The sequence below is a fragment of the Zophobas morio genome, unplaced genomic scaffold, assembly GCF_036711695.1.
Source record: "Zophobas morio isolate AGI-343-1 ecotype UQ-CSIRO unplaced genomic scaffold, CSIRO_AGI_Zmor_V1 ptg000078l, whole genome shotgun sequence".
Classification (NCBI taxonomy): Eukaryota; Metazoa; Arthropoda; class Insecta; order Coleoptera; family Tenebrionidae; genus Zophobas; species Zophobas morio.
The window spans coordinates 94635-115519 of record NW_026972183.1 but is presented as its reverse complement, the minus strand read 5'-3'; the positions used below and the strand labels follow the sequence as shown (position 1 = coordinate 115519).

At 34.6% G+C, this 20885-nt stretch overlaps 3 protein-coding genes across 3 annotated transcripts; 1 reads left to right on the top strand and 2 right to left on the bottom strand.

Annotated features, from left to right (window-relative positions):
- Window positions 1-2303: 2303 nt before the first annotated feature.
- On the bottom strand, window positions 2304-4155 carry LOC135143919 (uncharacterized). The gene is made up of 4 exons (XM_064075820.1): window positions 3480-4155; window positions 2688-3332; window positions 2383-2471; window positions 2304-2339 (listed from the first exon to the last, which is right to left on the bottom strand). Exons 1-4 carry the CDS (start codon window positions 4153-4155, stop codon window positions 2304-2306), a joined length of 1446 nt encoding a protein of 481 aa, XP_063931890.1.
- A 6269-nt stretch (window positions 4156-10424) lies between these two features.
- On the bottom strand, window positions 10425-12376 carry LOC135143917 (uncharacterized). Its single transcript, XM_064075819.1, has 4 exons — window positions 12349-12376; window positions 11238-11311; window positions 11164-11185; window positions 10425-10948 (listed from the first exon to the last, which is right to left on the bottom strand). The coding sequence occupies exons 1-4, from the start codon at window positions 12374-12376 to the stop codon at window positions 10425-10427; spliced, it is 648 nt and encodes a 215-aa protein (XP_063931889.1).
- A 3028-nt stretch (window positions 12377-15404) lies between these two features.
- LOC135143916 (uncharacterized) lies at window positions 15405-18591 on the top strand. Its single transcript, XM_064075818.1, has 6 exons — window positions 15405-15434; window positions 15498-15734; window positions 15785-16689; window positions 18147-18305; window positions 18376-18380; window positions 18473-18591. The coding sequence occupies exons 1-6, from the start codon at window positions 15405-15407 to the stop codon at window positions 18589-18591; spliced, it is 1455 nt and encodes a 484-aa protein (XP_063931888.1).
- Window positions 18592-20885: the final 2294 nt, after the last annotated feature.

Below are 20885 nucleotides of genomic sequence, written 5' to 3'. Positions count from 1 at the left end.
AACAATATTCGTACATTACATGAATAAAAATGTTTGTACAGGTGGTATGATAACAACTTAACAATAAACAATAAAGATAGTATAACCGAAACAGTGCAATGAAAGTTAACAATTTAAAACTTGAACGCAAGGACTTTTTTGGATTTGCATATACAGGGTGACTCAAAAAAATTAATGAATGCATAAATTTATTTTATTGATTTACTCAGGAACTACAAAACCGAATGCTTTGAAATCTTGCAGATGTTTTAAGGTTATAAAGAGCATAATAAATGTTTAGTCAAAATATATTTGCTTATCCCCTCCAAAAACTTGATGACGTCAGCTCGAAAGTTTGCCGAATAAATCATATCTAAAATGTACAAAATATGATGAGTCTGTACTTGTCATTTATCACTCCATTCATAATAAATTTTTAGTCAAAATATATTTGGTTATCTTCTACAAAAAACTGATGACGTCATCTCAAAAGTTTGCCGAATAAATCGTATCTAAACTGTAAAAATATGATGAGTCTGTACTTGTAATTTATCACTCCATTCATATTCTTTGGATTTGCATATACAGGGCGACTCAAAAAAATTAATGAATGCGTAAATTTATTTTATTGATTTAATCAGGAACTACAAAACCGAATGCTCTGAAATCTTGCAGATATTTTAAGGTCATAAAGAGCATAATAAATGTTTAGTCAAAATATATTTGCTTATCCCCTCCAAAAACTTGATGACGTCAGTTCGAAAGTTTGCCGAATAAATCATATCTAAAATGTACAAAATATGATGAGTCTGTACTTGTCATTTATCACTCCATTCATAATAAATTTTTAGTCAAAATATATTTGGTTATCTTCTACAAAAAACTGATGACGTCATCTCAAAAGTTTGCCGAATAAATCGTATCTAAAATGTACAAAATATGATGAGTCTGTACTTGTGATTTATCATTCCATTCATATTTTTGGATTTGCATATGCAGGGTGACTCAAAAAAATTAATGAAGGCGTGAATTTATTTTATCGATTTAATCAGGAATTACAAAACCGAATGCTTTGAAATCTTGGGAATATTTTAAAGTTATTATAAGCATGGTAAACTTTTGTTCAAAATGTATTTGTTCATCCCTCCTAAAAAAATTGATGACGTCACCCTTAAATTTTGCTGAATAAATCCTATCTAAAATGCAAAAAATATGATGAGTTTGTACTTGTGATTTATCATTCCATTCATATTTTTTAGATTTTCTTAAGAAGTGGTTCAAAAAAATTAATGAAGTCAATTTATTTTATTGATTAAATTAAAGACAACACTTATTATTAGTATTACACCCCAACCAACCCAATTTGGTAGACACAAAATTTGTTAAAGGAAAAACTCGGTTGAAACATAAGGGTAGCACGCTTATTTACATCGACTTTAACATTACAGACCTGCATTTGTTTTATGCGCTCACTTGGTTCCGCGAATGTGGAATAGATATGTTTATAATCAACCATTGTGAATTTCACCGTCAAGAATTAAAATAAAACCCAATGTTTTATATAATAAGCGGAAGTCGAAGTAATAAAACCGATGGTCGTTTTGTTTACAGTTTCTATGTTTGACTCTCACGTATGCTGTTACGCTTGTCATCTTAAATTAAGAATGTTTATACATAAACGATTTTCAGTTGCCTTTCATATTACTAGACAGCGGATTTTTGTCGGGCTACGTCACGATTATAGGTGGGGACGCGCTGGATCGCCGGGACTCAGTAGCGGGTGATAGCTAATCACTGAATTTAATCGGTACTAATTCCATAAATATAATTAACGATTTATTAATCAAACGGCTAAGTAAATGAGAACGGGAATTAACAGCAGAGTGCAATGAAACAGCGTTATTCTAATCTCAAATAAACGAAGTGCAGTCCGCAACCGCAATGAATTCGCATCCCGTACATACGAGCCGTACCGAGTTTGGCCTTGCCTAGCCCGACAGAAATCCGCTCTCTAGATATTACACACCGGCGCCGTATACGTGAGTAAATTGTTTCGTTATTTTATTGATTATAAGAAATCAATATTCAAAACGACCCAATTCATTTTCCCGAAAATTTGGGAATAAATAATTTTATTCTTAGTATTACACTACATCTATCCCAACTGATATACGTGTCCTTGCAAAAATGTTGATGACGTCATCACCATTTTTTTTTAAATTCCCACTACAAAAATGTAATGAGAAAAAAAAACACAATAGGCATGCAGTCGTCAAGTTTCCGACAGCGAGGGAAGTACTGTCTAAACTCTTTAGACCAATTTTTTATTCTTCCGCCAACTCTGATAATGTTATTTTGATCTAGAAATGGACTTAAACTTAACAGTTTACTTTTTTTACTAACCTCACCACCTTCTTTCAAGTCGCTAAATTCGTTACTAAAAGCTTGTTTTTGAACAAATCTGACGATTTTGATGCGCGCCTCATCGAAGTCTTGTGGATGTAATGATCTTTTGTTAAAATTATTTTTTGACGGCGAGGTAATGAATTCAATAAACCGAAAAAAATACGCTACACACTTAATGAGTCTATTGTAATTAGAGAAAGATTCAATTAACGTGAACGATCAATTATTATTTGTTATCGTTGTTGTTACTCTTTTACGTGTTTCGGGAACATCTTGTAGCATAACATCGAGTTGAAATTTACCTGGCCAATTGTTTGAGTTTTTTGTTAACCAATGTGGCCCGTGCCACCATAGAGTACATTTTGACAATTGTTCTGGGGACATTCCTCGTGAAACTATATCGGCGGGATTATCGACACCGTTAACAAGACGCCACTGGTCAATGTTGCAATTAGATTGTATTTGCGCTACTCGATTACCTACAAAAATTTGCCAGTGTGTAGCCGGTTTAGACAACCAATGTAAAACTATGGTCGAGTCCGTCCAAAAGAATTTAGCTGATATAGTGATGTCTAATATTTGAGAAATGCGAGTTGTTAAATCGGATAAAAGTACTGTCGCCATTAGCTCCAATCTTGGAATTGTCACTCTTTTGATTGGCGCGACGCGCGATTTTGAGGTCAATAATTGAATTTGAACATTTCCGTCAATGCCGACAGTTCGTAAATAGATAGCTGCACCGTAAGCCTTTTCGGAAGTGTCCGAAAATCCATGTAACTCTATATTAGTGACGTTTGGAGGTATTGTTTTGCGACTGATACGAATTTTATCCAGATGTGTTAAATCGTGAATGAGATTTAGCCATTCACCATGAATGTTTTGGGCAACCCTCTGATCCAAGCTTAAATTTGCCGACCAACATTGTTGTAATAGCAATTTTGCCTTTACTACAATGGGACTTATTAGACCCAAGGGGTCAAACACCTTTGAGATGGTTGACAAAATGTGTTTTTTTGTTATGTTTGTAGAAGATGTGTTGGTGTTAATATTGAATTTATACCCTAATGTATCTTGACTAAAATTCCAATATAAACCTAGTGTTTTATTTGTGTCATGCTTGTCGAAATTAAAATTGTCGGTAAAGGTGCGATCAATTTCAGGTATTAAATTTATGTCATTAAATGCCCATTTTGTTAAATGAAAACCTCCTGAGCGTAAAATGTTGTCAATTTGTGATTGTAATTCCATGGCTTGTGGCAGGGAATCAGCACCTGATAGTAAGTCACCAACACAAAAATCTCGAATGATTTTGGCACTTGCATTTGGAAATGACTCCCGGTTTTCGTGTGCTAATTGTTGAAGTGATCGTATTGCTAAAAATGGGGCACTGGTGGTCCCATATGTGACTGTTGTCAAACGGTAGACTTGCATGGGATCTTCCCTGTTTTCACGCCAAAATATTCGGTGGTAATCGCGATCGGGTGTATTTAAATAAATTTGCCGATACATTTTAGCAATGTCAGCGTTGATAACGTATTGAAATGTTCTGAACCTAAGTGTTATGTCGAAAATGTCCTGCTGAATAACTGGACCCGCAAGTAAATTTTGATTTAAGGCCAAACCGTTGTCGGACTTCATGCTACCATCAAAAACTACCCGAATTTTTGTTCCCTTGTAGACCGAATGATGTGGTATGTAATATGTATTTGGATTATGTAATTGATCATTTGGAACCTTTTCCATGTGACCAAGTTCCTCGTATTCACGCATGAACTCAACGTATTTTCATTTTAAATTTGGATCCTTATTTAGTTTCTTTTCTAAACTGAGAAATCGTTTGCGAGCCATTTCGGAGGAAGACCCTAATTGCTTGCAATTGTCTTTTATGGGCAGGGAAACCCAAAAACGACCGTTGGCGTCCCTTTTTGTGTTTGCCTTGAAATGTGATTCACAAATAATATCTTGCTGGACGGGTACTGGTTTATTAGTGTGATAATCCTCTGTTTCCCAAAATTTTGCTACCTGTTTAGATAAATTTTCGAAATCAGAATTTATGGTCACTGTATTGTTATTGCAGGAAGTATTATTAGAAGCTGGGAATTCCTTAGAAAATCCTACACTCAAAGGCCCCGACAAAATCCATCCGAGGGTGGTATTATGCAGATAAAGTAACGGTTTTAATAGGATTTTACCGGATGTTAATATATCCAAGAATAATTCCGAACCAATGAGTAAATCGATAGGACCGCTAATGTTAAATGTGGGGTCGGCTAGATTCAAGGTATTTGGAATACTTAATTGTTGAGCGGAGAATCAATTTAGGGGTAGTGGTTCTGTTATTGTTTCTAGAATTAAACAATTAATGTTGGCTGTATAGTCACTCAACCTTGTTTTTAAACTTACGCTTGTCATTTCTGTAACCTTGGATTCAGACTGATTGACAAAAGTTAGTTTGTGATTAGTGAAGCCTGTTTTTAGTCCTAGTTTCTTGGAAAATGCTCTAGTTATTAGATTATATTGCGAACCACTGTCTAATAGTATTCTGCATTTGTGAAAATAACCAAGGTTGTCCATAATAAATACCACTGCCGTGGACAGCAAATTTTCAATATTGTTAATAAATGATGACACATGATTACTAGTTGATTGAACTATCACTTGATCTTGATGGAGTAAGGTATTATGACGTGAATTACATGTGCGACAATTATGTGATGATCTACAGTCTGAGATATTGTGTTTTCTGAGACAATTAGAACAAAGTTTCAACTGTTTTGTTTTTTCAATGCGATTGTTAATATTCATCTGCAGAAATTCATTACACTGATGCATAAAATGATTCCCCTTGCAAACAAAACATGAATTGTTTTTTACGGTAACATGTACTGAAGAATGTGTCTGATTTGTATGTTTAATATTGAATTTGTTTGATTTGAACATAACTGGAATATTTGGACGTGCTTTGCTATTAACAGATTCAAGATAACGACAACGAGTCTCCAAAAATTCTATTAATTCGTCAAATGTGGGAAGGTTAGTTGTTAATTTACCTTGCCAATCTCGATTCGATTGAAAATCTAATTTATCACCCAAGCATGTTACTAAAATTGCATCCCATTCATGAGTAGGAAGTTGTAAAACCTTAAGAGCTTCCAAGTTAATTTTTACGTCGTCAATTAATTTACGTAAAGAGTCATAAAAACCTTTTGTTATTGTGGGAGCATTTAAAATATTTCGTATATGTGCCTCTATCAACAGATGATGATTTTCAAAGCGTTTTGTTATAAGATCCCAAGCCGAATCGTAATTAGCACTTGATATTGTAAGCGCCTCGATAGCACGGAGCGCTTCGCCTTTTAATGTTGAGCGTAAATAGTGCATTTTTTCAAGATTGCTGAGATTTTCATTATTATGAACGAGAGATTCGAAAACATCTCGGAAGGACAACCAGTCTGCGTAATTACCGTTGAACTCAGGTAATTCAATTGTGGGTAGGTTGATTTTTAATTTTGGATTCGTTTGTCGTTCCGATTTGCTTCCAGAACTGACCCTTGCATTTTTGGCCTCATTAAGTTGTTCAATTAATAATTCCATTTTGGCGATAGTTGAAAAGTAAGTATCTTCAAATTTAACTCTTTCCAAATTCTGTGCAGCAAAACTGTCCAATGGTACTAGTTCTTCAATGTTGTCCTGAAGAACATTAAATTCTTTGAATGTATCTAGAGGTATTTGATACCTAGCCTTAATTAAACTAATGTCATTACTTGTAGAAACAAATGAAGCGATTCGCTCGAGACGATTGATAATTTGTGCCCGTTTGTTTATATATGATTCTGACATGATTACGATTTGAAGAGATTATGAATGCGTTTGTTGACACCTAAAGAAAGGTACACCGTGTAAAATAAGGATGATGAAAAAAGGATCTGACCTGTGTTGTTTCTGTTGACCTGATGCTGGCCTCGTGGAACTGTTGTTGATATTGCGGTAACGCGAACTTGCTTTTGCAGATGTTGGGGTAACGCGAACTTGCTGTTGCTGATGTTGCGGTAACGCGAACTTGCTGTTGCTGATGTCGTGGTTACGCGCACTTGAATTTTGCAGAATTGATTAATTACACTAACACGTGAAACTTGCACGTTCGGCTTGCATATGCGGCTCGAAGGACCAAAATGATGTTAGCGCAATAATCACGAAAACGATGGAATGTGCTTTTATATGTTTATTTACAACATCAACAACTATTTGCTATATACAAGTGCACTCGTCGTACTGTTCTCGTCGGTTGTTCGGAGACGACTCTGGTCACACCCTGGTCACTTCCCCGAAGCATTGATTAAATACATATAGATAGACCCATGCTATTATTTGGAGCGAACAGGCCAACGGCCGGCGAACAAGAGATGGCGCACCAACAGTCAGCCGTCAAACGCCGGCGAAAAGCTTGGACACCAATCGCGCGCGTAGATAACCCAAATCACAGCAACAATACATTTAATAAAGCTACCACTCGACAGAGGGCGACGAAAACAATGTGTAAAAATCTCATAGTAAGCATTTATATAATTTGCAACGTTGCCAGATGAGTCTAGCACAACTTTGCCGTTATTTCTAGTCGATTAGATTTTATTTCGTTTAAAAGTTTCTGGTGAATAAATGGAATTATTATAATGAATAAACAATACAAACAAATTATTACTTGTTATTTTAAATACTTGTTAGTGTTGATGAAAACATAAATGGTAATTAAAGTTATTCTAAATACGGTCCGGTCCGGTAGCTCAAATTTTACAGTACGAGTGATATGTTTCAGGACGAGTAGGTAGCCGAGTCTTTAATTTCGAAACGAGTACTGCGAAAAGAGTTACCGGACGTATGTTGTTATGTATTTTATTTCATACTGTCAACATACTTTTTTATTCGATAATATTATTATTATTTTGAGAAAAAATCCAAATCGAGTCACTTTTTCTGACATCGTTAGCAACCGCTCTTTGGTAAATGTTTTAATTTGTTTATTCGTGCAAATCAGCATCATATGTTTAAACACATAGTACTTATAACACTTTACAGGACTTATTGTTTTGTATAATCCGACTCGATGGACGAATGTTTTGTGCAATCCGTCTCGAAGGACCAATGTTTGTGCAACTCGGCTCGTCCTACCAGTATTTTTTGTAATCTGGTTGATACGACAATGTGATACCGAATTGTACTTTGATATTGCTCCAAGGACCTTTGTTTTCTTGCGTGCGAGATAATAGACAGCGTTTGGTTTCGATGTTTAATACAGGACGGTTACAGAAATACTAAATTTACATTTGTATTTACAATAACAGGTAAAGCAAAAGAGACCCAAAAGGGTCAGTGGCCGCTTCCGGAAATGGAACACTTGTCCTTTTTGGCTCAATTTTATGGGACTTGTCCGTTTTTTTGATTTTACCGGAATCGTTCGATCCAGTAAAACGTCAAACTTGACATAGTATAAAGTAAAATAAATAAATTTTATTCAATTTTGACATGTAAACAAACGTTTATTTTGCCGTCAGTAGGCCACTAAAGCTTTGGTTTATCCGGTAGCACCATAAAATTTTTAAACCGCTAGCGAAATAAAATTTTTATTTTACTGTTTTAAAACCATGGTTACCATTTCTGTAATTTCTCTAATGCCTTGCTGCTCTTTCCATCTAAGGAACTTTTGATACACTTTCTGATTTGCTCTTTTTTGGTAGCAAGTTTAGTTTTGCCGTTGGAATCTTGCATGATTTTGCAATTTTTCGATAATTTTAGTTTGTTTAAAATAAACAAACACCGTCGCCAGAGTCACATACTACACACACACACCTGATATTGTAACCTAAATTCTACGCATATAAAACTTTTATTTGGTCGCTGTCAATTCTGACTTTTCTCGAATGTGAACTTTGAATCACCAATTTTTTCACAATTTGGGACTTGGGGTTGTCAAAATTGAATAAAAATTACACTCGCGGTTAAAATGAATGTGTAATTCGTGGTCTTAAGGCGCTCGCGGCATACGGCGCTCTCGCCTTAAACTGGCCGCTCATTAAACATTCACTTTAACCGCTTGTATAATAAATAACTATTATGATGTAAATACAATTAAGTATATCGATAATTCGCTACTGAAAATTTATTGAAATATAATTTGTGTTAAAAAAATATTTTTGTGGTTTTATGGTTTATTGACATAATTTACTTATTTGAAATTAAATATTTTTAATACATACCACAAGTTCTTGATATTCTTTATTTTTATTCCAAGTAATAATTGTGTTTCCTTTAGTTTTAATCAAGAAAATTTTTCGGTTATTATCTAACATATTTTTGTACATTAAGAAACTCCATTCCACGTCACAGGACGTTACAGGACAATATTTAAATAAATAAAGAAGTCGTTTTATGTGTTTTAAAATTCACTCTGATTTCCGGACTTTAGACTTTTTGGTGTTTCACTTCGGCACAAGAACTAGTCGTATCTCAAAGAAAACAAACAGTGGAATATACCGTATTGTACCTATATTTCATAGTAAAAATGTCTAAATTTTTTTATGAAGAGACAGACTGTTCTAGGAAACTTTACTAAATCTTTTCATTTACGAGCCATTGAAAGTCCGCCGGTCTCACTGATACTTCTTACTTGGCTCCTACGAATGAAGCGAAAAATGCACAGATTGAAAATATAGTAAATGGGGTAGTATGTATGCGTGATATGTCGTTAGACATTAGGTATTTTGCAAATAAAATTTATTTCATTGAAAACAGAAACAATAAAAAACATATCTGTACAAGTTTGGAATCGATATGGCCAGTTGTTTAGAATATGCAAATATGCTTTTGTTCGTATTTACAATTATTACGAAACAGGTTATCAAATAATCTATTTTCACATGGCGAGACTTTCAAGCGGCCGAAGAATTAAAAACCATAAATTTTCATTGAAGAAACAAACTCTTCCAAGAAAATTACCAAATCTTTTAGTTTACGCACTATTGGACGAGCACTCCTTAAAACGGTCAGTATACCTAATCGCATTATTCCATTGATACCTACCTACCGAAAACGTTGCCAGATGAGCCTAACACAAATTTGCGGATATTTCTCGTCAACCAGATATTATTTCATTTAGAAGTTTCTGGTAAATAAATGAGATTATTGTAATGAACACATAAAACAAATAAATTGTGATTATTATTTGTTGTTTTAACCCATTAGACGCTTATAGGCTTATAAGCATACTTTTCTTGAAAAATCGGTAATAAATTCAGTGAAACATCTTTGTGCCTTAATTCCTATTGGTAAACTGGGATTTTGAATAGAGGTCGCAGGAAAATTTTGTATGGTTTTATGGTTTATTTACATAATTTTCTTATTTACAATGAATGTTTTTGATATATAATACAAGTTCTTGATATTATTTATTTTAATTACATTTAATAAACCATAAAACCACAAAAATCTTTTTTTAACACAAATTATATTTCAATAAATTTTCAGTAGCGAATTATCGATACACTTAATTGTATTTACATCATAAAATTTATTTATTTTACTTCATACTATGTCAAGTTTGACGTTTTACTGGATCGAACTATTCCGGTAAAATCAAAAAAACGGACAAGTCCGATAAAATTGAGCCAAAAACACGGAGGTAGAAGAGACACTCTTCTAAAGTCGTCCAGGTCGTACTCCGTTTTTATGGCACTGCAATAACAATTACCGCAAGCATTTGGTGGTCTATTGAAAGTGTGAACAGCCGTCTCATAAATCGTCTTAAAGGTTTTCGAGAGCTACCTATGCAGGACCGGATCCGCTTTCATTCACAGAAGTGTGGGATGTGGACAAAAATCAGCGTAATGGTGAAATAAATATATTTATTCAGTTTTTCATATAATATAAACAAAATATTTTAAACAAAAGAGAACAAATTAACAATATTAATAAGTAAATAAATAATTTACATACTATTTTCAGATCCACATATAGTGTTATTTTATAACAAAAAATGTAGTTGCAAATCAGTCGTTATCACTATCAAAAAAATAGTCTACTAAATCGTCGTCATTGTCTTCGTCCTCTAAATGGACAACAAACTCTTGAAAATTAGGTGAAACATAGCTGTTTTCAATGTCTATTACATGCTTTACACAATTTTTCCACAAATCTATTGTTATGTTATTAACCTCTTGTCTAATCAGATCCACCACTTGAGCGCTTAAATTAGGGGTTGTGTTATTTCGTCGAATTGATCTTTTCAGACTACTCCATATTAATTCAATGGGATTCATAACACAGTAATGCGGCGGAAGTCTCAACACAATGTGTCCATGTTCTTTGGCTATTTGATCGATTCGATATTGTTTTGGCATATTCAGTTGTTTTATACAATTTAAAAGATCTTTTTTTGTTGCTTTACCTGCCGGGATGTCTATGTCATTGTGCCTCATAAAATGTATAATATCATCTTTTTTTGTGGACGTTGTTGGTATTTTGTTTAATAGTTTTGAATGATAGCTGGCATTGTCCATAACTATCACCGTTCCTGCAGGAAGATTGGGAATTAATTGTTGTCTAACTCAAGATTCGTACAACGTCGCATCCATATCACAATGATAGTCAGCTGAACAATTCTATAAGTAATAATAGTAAGATAAGGTACATATTTTAACAACATGCTGGGGGAAAGTACGGCCCTGTGTAGTGTAGACAGTTGGTCTGTTGATGGTTTATGAGCGCTGGATCACTTGCGGCACGGACCCATTGTGAAGGGATTTAACTCCTACACAATAGGGTGCAGTCATAAAAACGAAGTACGATCTGGACGACTATACCTCCGTGGCCAAAAAGGACAAGTCTTCCATTTCCGGAAGCGGCCACTGACCCTTTTGGGTCTCTTTTGCTTTACCTGTTATTGTAAATACAAATGTAAATTTAGTACTTCTGTAACCGTCCTGTATCATCGAAACCGAACGCTGTCTATTATCTCGCACGCAAGAAAACAAAGGTCCTTGGAGCAATATCAAAGTACAATTCGGTATCACATTGTCGTATCAACCAGGTTACAAAAAATACTGGTAGGACGAGCCGAGTTGCACAAACATTGGTCCTTCGAGACGGATTGCACAAAACATTCGTCCATCGAGTCGGATTATACAAAACAATAAGTCCTGTAAAGTGTTATAAGTACTATGTGTTTAAACATATGATGCTGATTTGCACGAATAAACAAATTAAAACATTTACCAAAGAGCGGTTGCTAACGATCTCAGAAAAAGTGACTCGATTTGGATTTTTTCTCAAAATAATAATAATTTTATCGAATAAAAAAGTATGTTGACAGTATGAAATAAAATACATAACAACATACGTCCGGTAACTCTTTTCGCAGTACTCGTTTCGAAATTAAAGACTCGGCTACCTACTCGTCCTGAAACATATCACTCGTACTGTAAAATTTGAGCTACCGGACCGGACCGTATTTAGAATAACTTTAATTACCATTTATGTTTTCATCAACACTAACAAGTATTTAAAATAACAAGTAATAATTTGTTTGTATTGTTTATTCATTTTAATAATTCCATTTATTCACCAGAAACTTTCAAACGAAATAAAATCTAATCGACTAGAAATAACGGCAAAGTTGTGCTAGGCTCATCTGGCAACGTTGCAAATTATATAAATGCTTACTAGAGATTTTTACACATTGTTTTCGTCGCCCTCTGTCGAGTGGTAGCTTTATTAAATGTATTGTTGCTGCGATTTGGGTTATCTACGCGCGCGATTGGTGTCCAAGCTTTTCGCCGGCGTTTGACGGCCGACTGTTGGTGCGCCATCTCTTGTTCGCCGTGCGTTGGCCTGTTCGCTCCAAACAATAGCATGGGTCTATCTATATGTATTTAATCAATGCCCGAAGGAAGGGGTAGGTTAGCGGGCGATTACCTGGTTGGTCGTAAAAGCGGTACCACATGGTAAATTTTTTATCAAAATGTATTTGCTCTTCCCCCCTAAAAAATGATGACGTCACTCCAAAATTTTGCTGAATAAATACTATCTAAAATGTACAAAATATGATGAGTCTGTACTTGTGATTTATCATTCCAATAATATTTTTTGGATTTGCATATACAGGGTGACTCAAAAAAATTAATGAAAACGTCAATTTATTTTATTGAATTAATCAGGAATTACAGAACCGAATGCTGTGAAATCTTGGAGATATTTTAAAGTTATCATAAGCATCGTAAATTTTTTATCAAAATTTATTTGCTCATCCCCCCCTAAAAAAATTGATGACGCCACCCTAAAATTTGGTGAATAAATCCTATCTAAAATGTGAAAAACATGATGAGTCTGTACTTGTGATTTATCATTCCATTCAAATTTATTCGATTTCCATATACAGAGTCACCCAAAAAATTAATGAATGCGTGAATTTATTTTATTGAGTTAATCAGGAACTACGAAACCGAATGCTCTGAAATCTTGCAGATGTTTTAAGGTTATAAAGAGCATAATAAATATTTAGTCAAAATATATTTGCTTATCCCCTCCAAAAACTTGATGACGTCAGCTAAAAAGTTTGCCGAATAAATCATATCTAAAATGTACAAAATATGATGGGTCTGTACTGTGATCTATCACTCCATTCATATTGTTTGGATTTGCATGTACAGGGTGACTCAAAAAAATTCATGAATGCGAAAATTTATATTTATTTTATTTATACAAAACCGAATTCTTTGAAATCCACTGCGAAAAAAATTGGTCTAAAGAGTTTAGACAGTACTTCCCTCGCTGCAGGAAACGTGACGACTGCATGTCTATTATGTTTTTTTTTCGCAATAGATTTCATTATTTTTTTGAGTCACCCTGTATATGCAAATCCAAAAAATATTAATGGAGTGATATATCACAAGCACAGACTCATCATATTTTGTACATGTTACATAGGATTTATTTGGCAAACTTTTTGAGCTGACGTTATCAAGTTTTTGGAGGGGATAACCAAATATATTTTGAGTAAAGATTTATGATGCTCTTTATAGCCTTAAAACATCTGCAACATTTCAAAACATTCGGATTAGTAGATTCAAAATTAAATTGCATAATGTTGTTTTATAATTTTGATTTTTTTTCCAAAAATCTGGACGTTTCGGGTAAAAACTCAATTCGGAGTCGTAAACTACATGTTTAGGACTATATTATTTTGTACAATTTAAAACCCATTTACTATGTACAATTTTGAAGTGACGTCATCACATTAGTGGTGGGGATGATTAGACAAATTTTGGTTAGCGTTTAACCATCTAAATACATGATATTCCTAATATAACTAGAAAATTTCACAACAATCGGTCCAGTACTTTCGGAGATTATCTGTCTAATAAAAATCCGGGACGGCAGACAGACGGACAGACGGACGGACAGACGGACAGACAGACGGAAATGGGAGACCTATTTCCTCGTCTTCTAGGGGTCATGAAAGATCGAGAAAACGTAAAAGTAGAGAGTCGGCCGACGGAATCGATTACAATACTTCCTTTGCTTACGCTCGGGAAGTAATAAAACCCAATGTCTTATATGATAAGCGGAAGTCGAAACAATAAAAATCTCTAGACGACTATCGGTTTTGTTTACAGTTTCTCTGTTTGACTCTCACGTATACAGTCTCAGCAAGAGTTACGCTTGTCGTCTTAAATTAAGAATGCTTATACATAAACGATTTTCAGTTGCCTCTCCTAGTACACGCCGTATACGTGAGTAAATTACACTACATCTATCCCAACTGATATACGTGTCCTTGCAAAAATGGGAAGTAAAAAAAACACAATAGGCATGCATTTTTTGGTATAAGAATATTACCATTGAAAATGTGATTTTTGTGTTAGTGAGATGTAAAAAAACACTTTATAATGCGAATTATGTATCTTTCATGACCCCTAGAAGGCGAAAAAATATCTCTCCCATTTCCGTCTGTCTGTACGTCTTACCGTCAGTCCGCCTGTCTGCCGTCCCGGAGTTTTATTAGACAGAGAATCTCCGAAAGTACTAGACCGATTGTTGTCAAATTTTGTACTTATATTAGGAATATCATCTTGATGGTAAAACGCTAACGAAAATGTCTCTGGTCATTATCTCTGAGTCAATTTATTTTATTGATTAAATCAAGAATTGCAAAACTGAATACTTGAAATCTTGCAGACGTTTTGAAATTATTGCAAGAATCTTAACTTTTTAATCAAAATGTATCTATTTATCAACCCCAAAAAGTTGGTTACGTCATCTCAGAATTTTTCTGAATAAATTCTTTCGAAAATGTGCAAAAGATGATCAGACTATACTTGTAATTTATCATTGCATTAATTTTTTTTAGGTCTACTTATACAGGATGACTCAAAAAAATTAATGAATCAGTCAAGTTATTATTATTGATCAAATTACGAACGAGCCGTGACTTTCAGTGTGAAAGCGAATTTATTGAAATATCCCATCACAGAACTCTAATGAGAAGAATCTATGACAGACATAAAGATTCGGTTCTGAAAGCGAGGGAAGAACTGTCTAAACTGTTTAGACCAATTTTTTTTACCAAGTAGTAAGCTGAACTTTCAATGAAATGGTAATTATGTGCATTAGTATATATTAGTATATATGGCTGCCATTTCGTCTTATGTTTAAAGGGAGTAGGGACTTTGCTATTCACTCTCCCTCTCCAGTTATACTATTACAGCTCAATGTTTCGTAACCGTATCTAACTCGGTTTTACCCATTTATGCTGGTTTCACGCAAAAATTTCCTTTTTGTTACTCCTTTTTTTAACGTTTGACGTTGACAAATGTTGGCGACCCTGCTTTTGGGAAATAATCAGAATTTACAGCAACAGTTGTGGAATATTTCAAACCTTTATAAAAAAAAACGGGTTTTTATGTAAATTTTCCATCACATGATCAAAACGACCATAATTAACCATAGTTGAATTTATCAATACCCCCAAAATGGATGAGATGGAAACTATCTTCCAACAAGTAAAATATAGTTTCGAAAAGTGTGCATGTAACCTCCAAAGGGTAAACTTATTGCTCAACCAGAATATCCAGTGGGAAATGTACGAAGAGACAATGCTGACGAGCAACAAAAACTATTCAAATTCGACAGAAATACGAAAATGTGGCAACGTTCATTTCAAACAGAATAGGTATGTAGAAGCGCTTGCGAGCTATACCACAGCCATGGCCTGGGCCAAAAGCAAAAGAATCACAGCCTTAGCTTATTCTGGTCGATCCGCAGTATTGGCAAAAGTTGGCTTGTATCAAGAAAGTTTAGTTGTGAGTACCTAGTAATTGTTCTGTTTTCACACTTCATCCAAATATTCTAGGACATTGAAAGAGCGTTTTATAACGACTATTCGCAGGAATTTACCCACAAACTGGCATTTCGACGCTCACAAGTCATCAAAAAACAAAACTCCAACCGTAAAACGCAAGTACTTGCATACCCAAACTATCATGAACAGGCAACTGCATGTGATAATACTTCCTTCAAAATCCACACTGACAACAAGTTTGGTAGACACGTAACGACCACACGAGATATTGAAATCAGCGAAGTAGTACTCGTCGATAAACCGTACACTGCAGTATTGACACAAGACAACTACATTTACTGCTCAGAATGTTTAAAAGTATGCTATAACTTAATATCGTGCGACGCATGTGCTAAAGCTCTCTACTGTAGCACATATTGCAAATTTGTAGCTAGTAAAACGCACAAATATGAATGTTGCCTGTCTGACGTACTTGATCGCCTAAAATCCATCAAAGACGGCCTCGCCTTGGGCCTTAAAATAACTTTATTAGTATTAATCCAGTTCCGTCAGAACAAATCACATGACCTTGAAGAAATTATAAAAATGGATGCCTACACTAATTCGCTGTTATTGAGGATGCACTTTACTATTGCATGGGTTTCTAGTATAATTTATGTTCTACTGAAAAAACACACGGATTTGTTTAATGATTTGGAGGGCATGGAGGAGATGTTTAAGGGTTTGTTGCCCTTGATCATACAAGTTGTTCATATTAATGAGGTTGTAATAAATCGACTAGAGCCTACAGTGGAGGGATACGAAATGATTACGTACGCACGCGGATTATACTTTTTGTTCAGTGTATTTAATCATTCTTGTTACCCTAACGCTTTTTTCTATCAAGAAGGACCGAGACTTGTCGTGAGGGCACTGGGAACCATAAAAAAGGAAGAGCAATGTTGTATTTCTTATGGGTGAGTTCAGTTTTGTATGAGTAATTAAACTTACATGTTTTCTCGAATTTTCATGACCGCTAGAGTATGAAAAAGTGGTCTCCCGTTTTCATTTGTCTGTCTGTCTGTGCCCATTTTTATTTGATCAATAATTTCCGAAAATCCTGAACAGATTGTTGAAAAATTTTGTATGTATATTAGAAAGATCATGTAGACGTTAAATTGCTAATCAAAATTTGGCTAATCATTCCTATCAACAATTTGATGACATTATCTCAAAAGATTCTACTTCAAAATGATTTAATTTTTGTACAATAATATATTCACTCCTATACTTGTGATGTACGAACCCGCTTTGAGTTTTTCCCGTAAGGGTTTTACAAAATGGAGAATAGGTTCTAGAAATTTTTACAAAAAAAATTTCACAGTGTAGTAATCTCGTAAGAGTAAAGGTGAATATCAAGTTTTGTGGCTGAGTGGCCTTCAGACGAGCACATCTGTTCAATGCCAAACGTAGCCGTTTATTTTTTTCTCAATGTGTTGGGCTGTGACTAGTATTTTATTATCTCTATATTTCTATTACCCGAGCGTAAGCTGAGGAAGTATTGTAATCGAATCTATCGGGCGACTGACTACTTTCATATTTACGAGTATGAAAAAATAGGTTTCCCGTTTCCGTCTGTCTGTCCGTCTAACTGTCTGTCTATCTGTCCACCGTCTGTATCAATTTTTGTTAGACAGATAATCGCCGAAACTACTGGATCGATTGTTGTCAAATTGTATATATGTGTAATGTATATCATGTAGATGGTAAAAAGCTAACGAAACTTTTTGTAATCATCCTCATTGACAGTTTAATGACGATACCTCAGAGCAAACTTTTAATTTATAACCTTCAGTTCGTCATTAAACAGTTACTTTACGAGAGCGCCGATTAATGAAACATTTTGTTAAGACATGATCTACTAACTGGGGGAATGAAAATTACATCTAATTTAAATGTGTAGTGTCCCGGTTCAATTTAAATTTAGCGCCATGAAGAATGACAGTTTTGTAAGGTAGATTTGCCTTCTTTGTGGAGTGGGCAGCTTTTGTTACTCACTCTAGATTCACATCAGAGACATTCAAGCACTGTTAGCGAAAGAGGCTGCAAGTCTACAATGTGTCGAAGTCACATGTGTTTGAAATTTGTATTCCATTTTATTTGTAAAATTTAACCAAAGGGCAAATCTGTTATAAATCAAAATCTTAGAATAAAATTTTACGGTATAGAAACCGAACTCATAGTTTTCCCTTAATTGACAGTTTAGTATGAAATCAAGATCCCTTTATAGTGATTAGGTTAGGGTATATCATGACCCTGAAGAGACATCTTGATGACGTAGAAAGTCCCTCCTACGCGGTTAATTTTAAATCTAGTTACTTTTTCCAAGAGCGATTTTGTTGAAACTGGTATTGTGTTTACAAAACGTTTGTAGCCAGGACGTAATCACGGTCAGGGAAGTTCACAAAGATCCCAAAAATCCTAGCGAGGTACTTTCTACGTCACAACCGAGTGGTGGCCCCCCTTCCCCCTGTAACAGGTCTGTCCACAAACTCGCTGTATACACTAACATAGTCACTATTAAGGATCCTCGGTATGAAACAGACTGTTTTAAGTGAATGCTCGTTCAAAGTAACAATATTATAATCAATGTTCGCACACAGTAACCGTAATATTGTCCATGCTTGCGTAAAGTAACCGTAAAATGGCCAGTCATACCAATATTCATTACATGTTATATTCATTCTAACCAATTTGCAGGACATGTCTTAATCAAAGGTTTTGCTATTATATGTGTAAAGTGTATAAAAATGGGCGAAACGCTCGAGAAACCTCTGTGCTGTTACTGCAGTAATCCTGCTGTAAAAAAATTGGTCTAAAGAGTTTAGACAGTACTTCCCTCGCTGTCGGAAATTTGACGACTGCATGCCTATTATATATCAACATTTTTGCAAGGACACGCATATCAGTTGGGATAGATGTAGTGTAATACTAAGAATAACGAAACAATTTACTCACGTATACGGCGCCGGTGTGTAATATGTAGAGAGCGGATTTCTGTCGGGCTAGGCAAGTCCAAACTCGGTACGGCTCGTACGGAATGCGAATTCATTGCGGTTACGGACTGCACTTCGTTTATTTGAAATTAGAATAACGCTGTTTCGTTGCACTCTGCTGTTAATTCCCGTTCTCATTAACTTAGCCGTTTGATTAATAAATCGTTAATTATATTTATGGAATTAGTATCGATTAAATTCAGTGATTATCTATCACCCGCTACTGAGTCTCGGCGATCCAGCGCGTCCCCACCTATAATCGTGACGTAGCCCGACAGAAATCCGCTGTCTAGTAATATGAGAGGCAACTGAAAATCGTTTATGTATAAACATTCTTAATTTAAGATGACAAGCGTAACAGCATACGTGGGAGTCAAACAGAGAAACTGTAAACAAAACGACCATCGGTTTTATTGCTTCGACTCCCGCTTATTATATAAAACATTGGGTTTTATTTTAATTTTTGACGGTGGAATTCACAATTGGTTGATTATAAACATGTCTATTCCACATTCGCGGAACCTAGTGAGCGCATAAAACAAATGCAGGTCTGTAATGTTAAAGTCGATGTAAATAAGCGTGCTACCTTAATGTTTCAACCGAGTTTTTACTTTAAAAAATTTTGTGTCTACCAAACTGGGTTGGTCCAATGTAATACTAATAATAAGTGTTGCCTTTAATTTAATCAATAAAATAAATTGACTTCATAAATTTTTTTGAGCAACCTCTTAAGAAAATCTAAAAAATATGAATGGAATGATAAATCACAAGTACAAACTCATATTTTTTGCATTTTAGATAGGATTTATTCAGCAAAATTTAAGGGTGACGTCATCAATTTTTTTAGGAGGGATGAACAAATATATTTTGAACAAAAGTTTACCATACTTATAATAACTTTAAAATATCTCCAAGATTTCAAAGCATTCGGTTTTGTAATTCCTGATTAAATCGATAAAATAAATTGAAGCATTCATTAATTTTTTTGAGTCACCCTGTATTTGAAAATCCAAAAATATGAATGGAATGATAAATCACAAGTACAGACTCATCATATTTTGTACATTTTAGATAGGATTTATTCAGCAAAATTTTGGGGTGACGTCATCAATTTTTTAGGGGGGATGAGCAAATATATTTTGATAAAAAATTTACCATGCTTATAATAACTTTAAAACATCTCCAAGATTTCAAAGCATTCGGTTCTGTAATTCCTGATTAAATCAATAAAATAAATTGACGCATTCATTAATTTTTTTGAGTCACCCTGTATATGCAAATCCAAGAAATATGATTGGAATGATAAATCACAAGTACAGACTCATCATATTTTTCACATTTTAGATAGGATTTATTCAGCAAAATTTTGGAGTGACGTCATCAATTTTTTAGAGGGGAAGAGCAAATACATTTTGATAAAAAAATTACCATGCTTATGATAACTTTAAAACATCTCCAAGATTTCAAAGCATTCGGTTCTGTAATTCCTGATTAAATCAATAAAATCAATTGACGCATTCATTAATTTTTTTCAGTCACCTGTATATGCATGGTTTTAGGAAAAATTTAGGTGTGGACACAGCCCTAAGTAAATTTATTGACACCATCCACTCGTCCATGGATAACAAATTGGTTACCCTAGGTCTATTCATTGACTACTCAAAGGCATTTGACACTATGTCGCATCAAATTTTACTCCAGAAACTGCAAAGGCTCGGTTTCCATGGCGTGGCCCTTCAATGGTTTACCTCTTACCTTTCTAATCGTACACACAAAGTATTATATGATAATTCATCTGTATCTGACTCAAGAACGGTCAATATCGGTGTCCCGCAAGGGTCCATTTTGGGACCAACTCTTTTTATTTTATTCACGAATGATCTGGCACGATATATAGAAACAGGCTGTAAAGCACTGCAGGTGTACTATGCGGATGATGCTAATTACTTAATAACCGAGTCGGATGTCGTCACAGTTATTAGTACGCTTCAAACTTTATATGAAAGAGTCCTTTTCTGGTCGGTAAAAAATAAGCTAATTGTAAACAACGATAAAACTGCATGTGTTTTGTTTGATAAGAGTAGCCATAGTAAAATATTGATCGATGATGCACTCAA

What these genes read in the sequence shown, in the direction of transcription:
- LOC135143919 (XM_064075820.1), bottom strand. Translation starts at nt 4,155, where the DNA reads ATGCGTGAATACGAGGAACTTGGTCACATGGAAAAGGTTCCAAATGAT. An exon ending in TGACACAAATAAAACACTAG is followed by an intron (nt 3,333 to 3,479) that starts GTTTATATTGGA and finishes GTCCCATTGTAG; the next exon opens with TAAAGGCAAAATTGCTATTA. An exon ending in AAACTCAAACAATTGGCCAG is followed by an intron (nt 2,472 to 2,687) that starts GTAAATTTCAAC and finishes TACATCCACAAG; the next exon opens with ACTTCGATGAGGCGCGCATC.
- LOC135143917 (XM_064075819.1), bottom strand. Translation starts at nt 12,376, where the DNA reads ATGTGGTACCGCTTTTACGACCAACCAG. An exon ending in CCGCTTTTACGACCAACCAG is followed by an intron (nt 11,312 to 12,348) that starts GTAATCGCCCGC and finishes TTACAATAACAG; the next exon opens with GTAAAGCAAAAGAGACCCAA. An exon ending in TGTCCTTTTTGGCCACGGAG is followed by an intron (nt 11,186 to 11,237) that starts GTATAGTCGTCC and finishes CCTATTGTGTAG; the next exon opens with GAGTTAAATCCCTTCACAAT.
- LOC135143916 (XM_064075818.1), top strand. Translation starts at nt 15,405, where the DNA reads ATGGATGAGATGGAAACTATCTTCCAACAA. An exon ending in TGTATCAAGAAAGTTTAGTT is followed by an intron (nt 15,735 to 15,784) that starts GTGAGTACCTAG and finishes CAAATATTCTAG; the next exon opens with GACATTGAAAGAGCGTTTTA. An exon ending in CAATGTTGTATTTCTTATGG is followed by an intron (nt 16,690 to 18,146) that starts GTGAGTTCAGTT and finishes AAACGTTTGTAG; the next exon opens with CCAGGACGTAATCACGGTCA.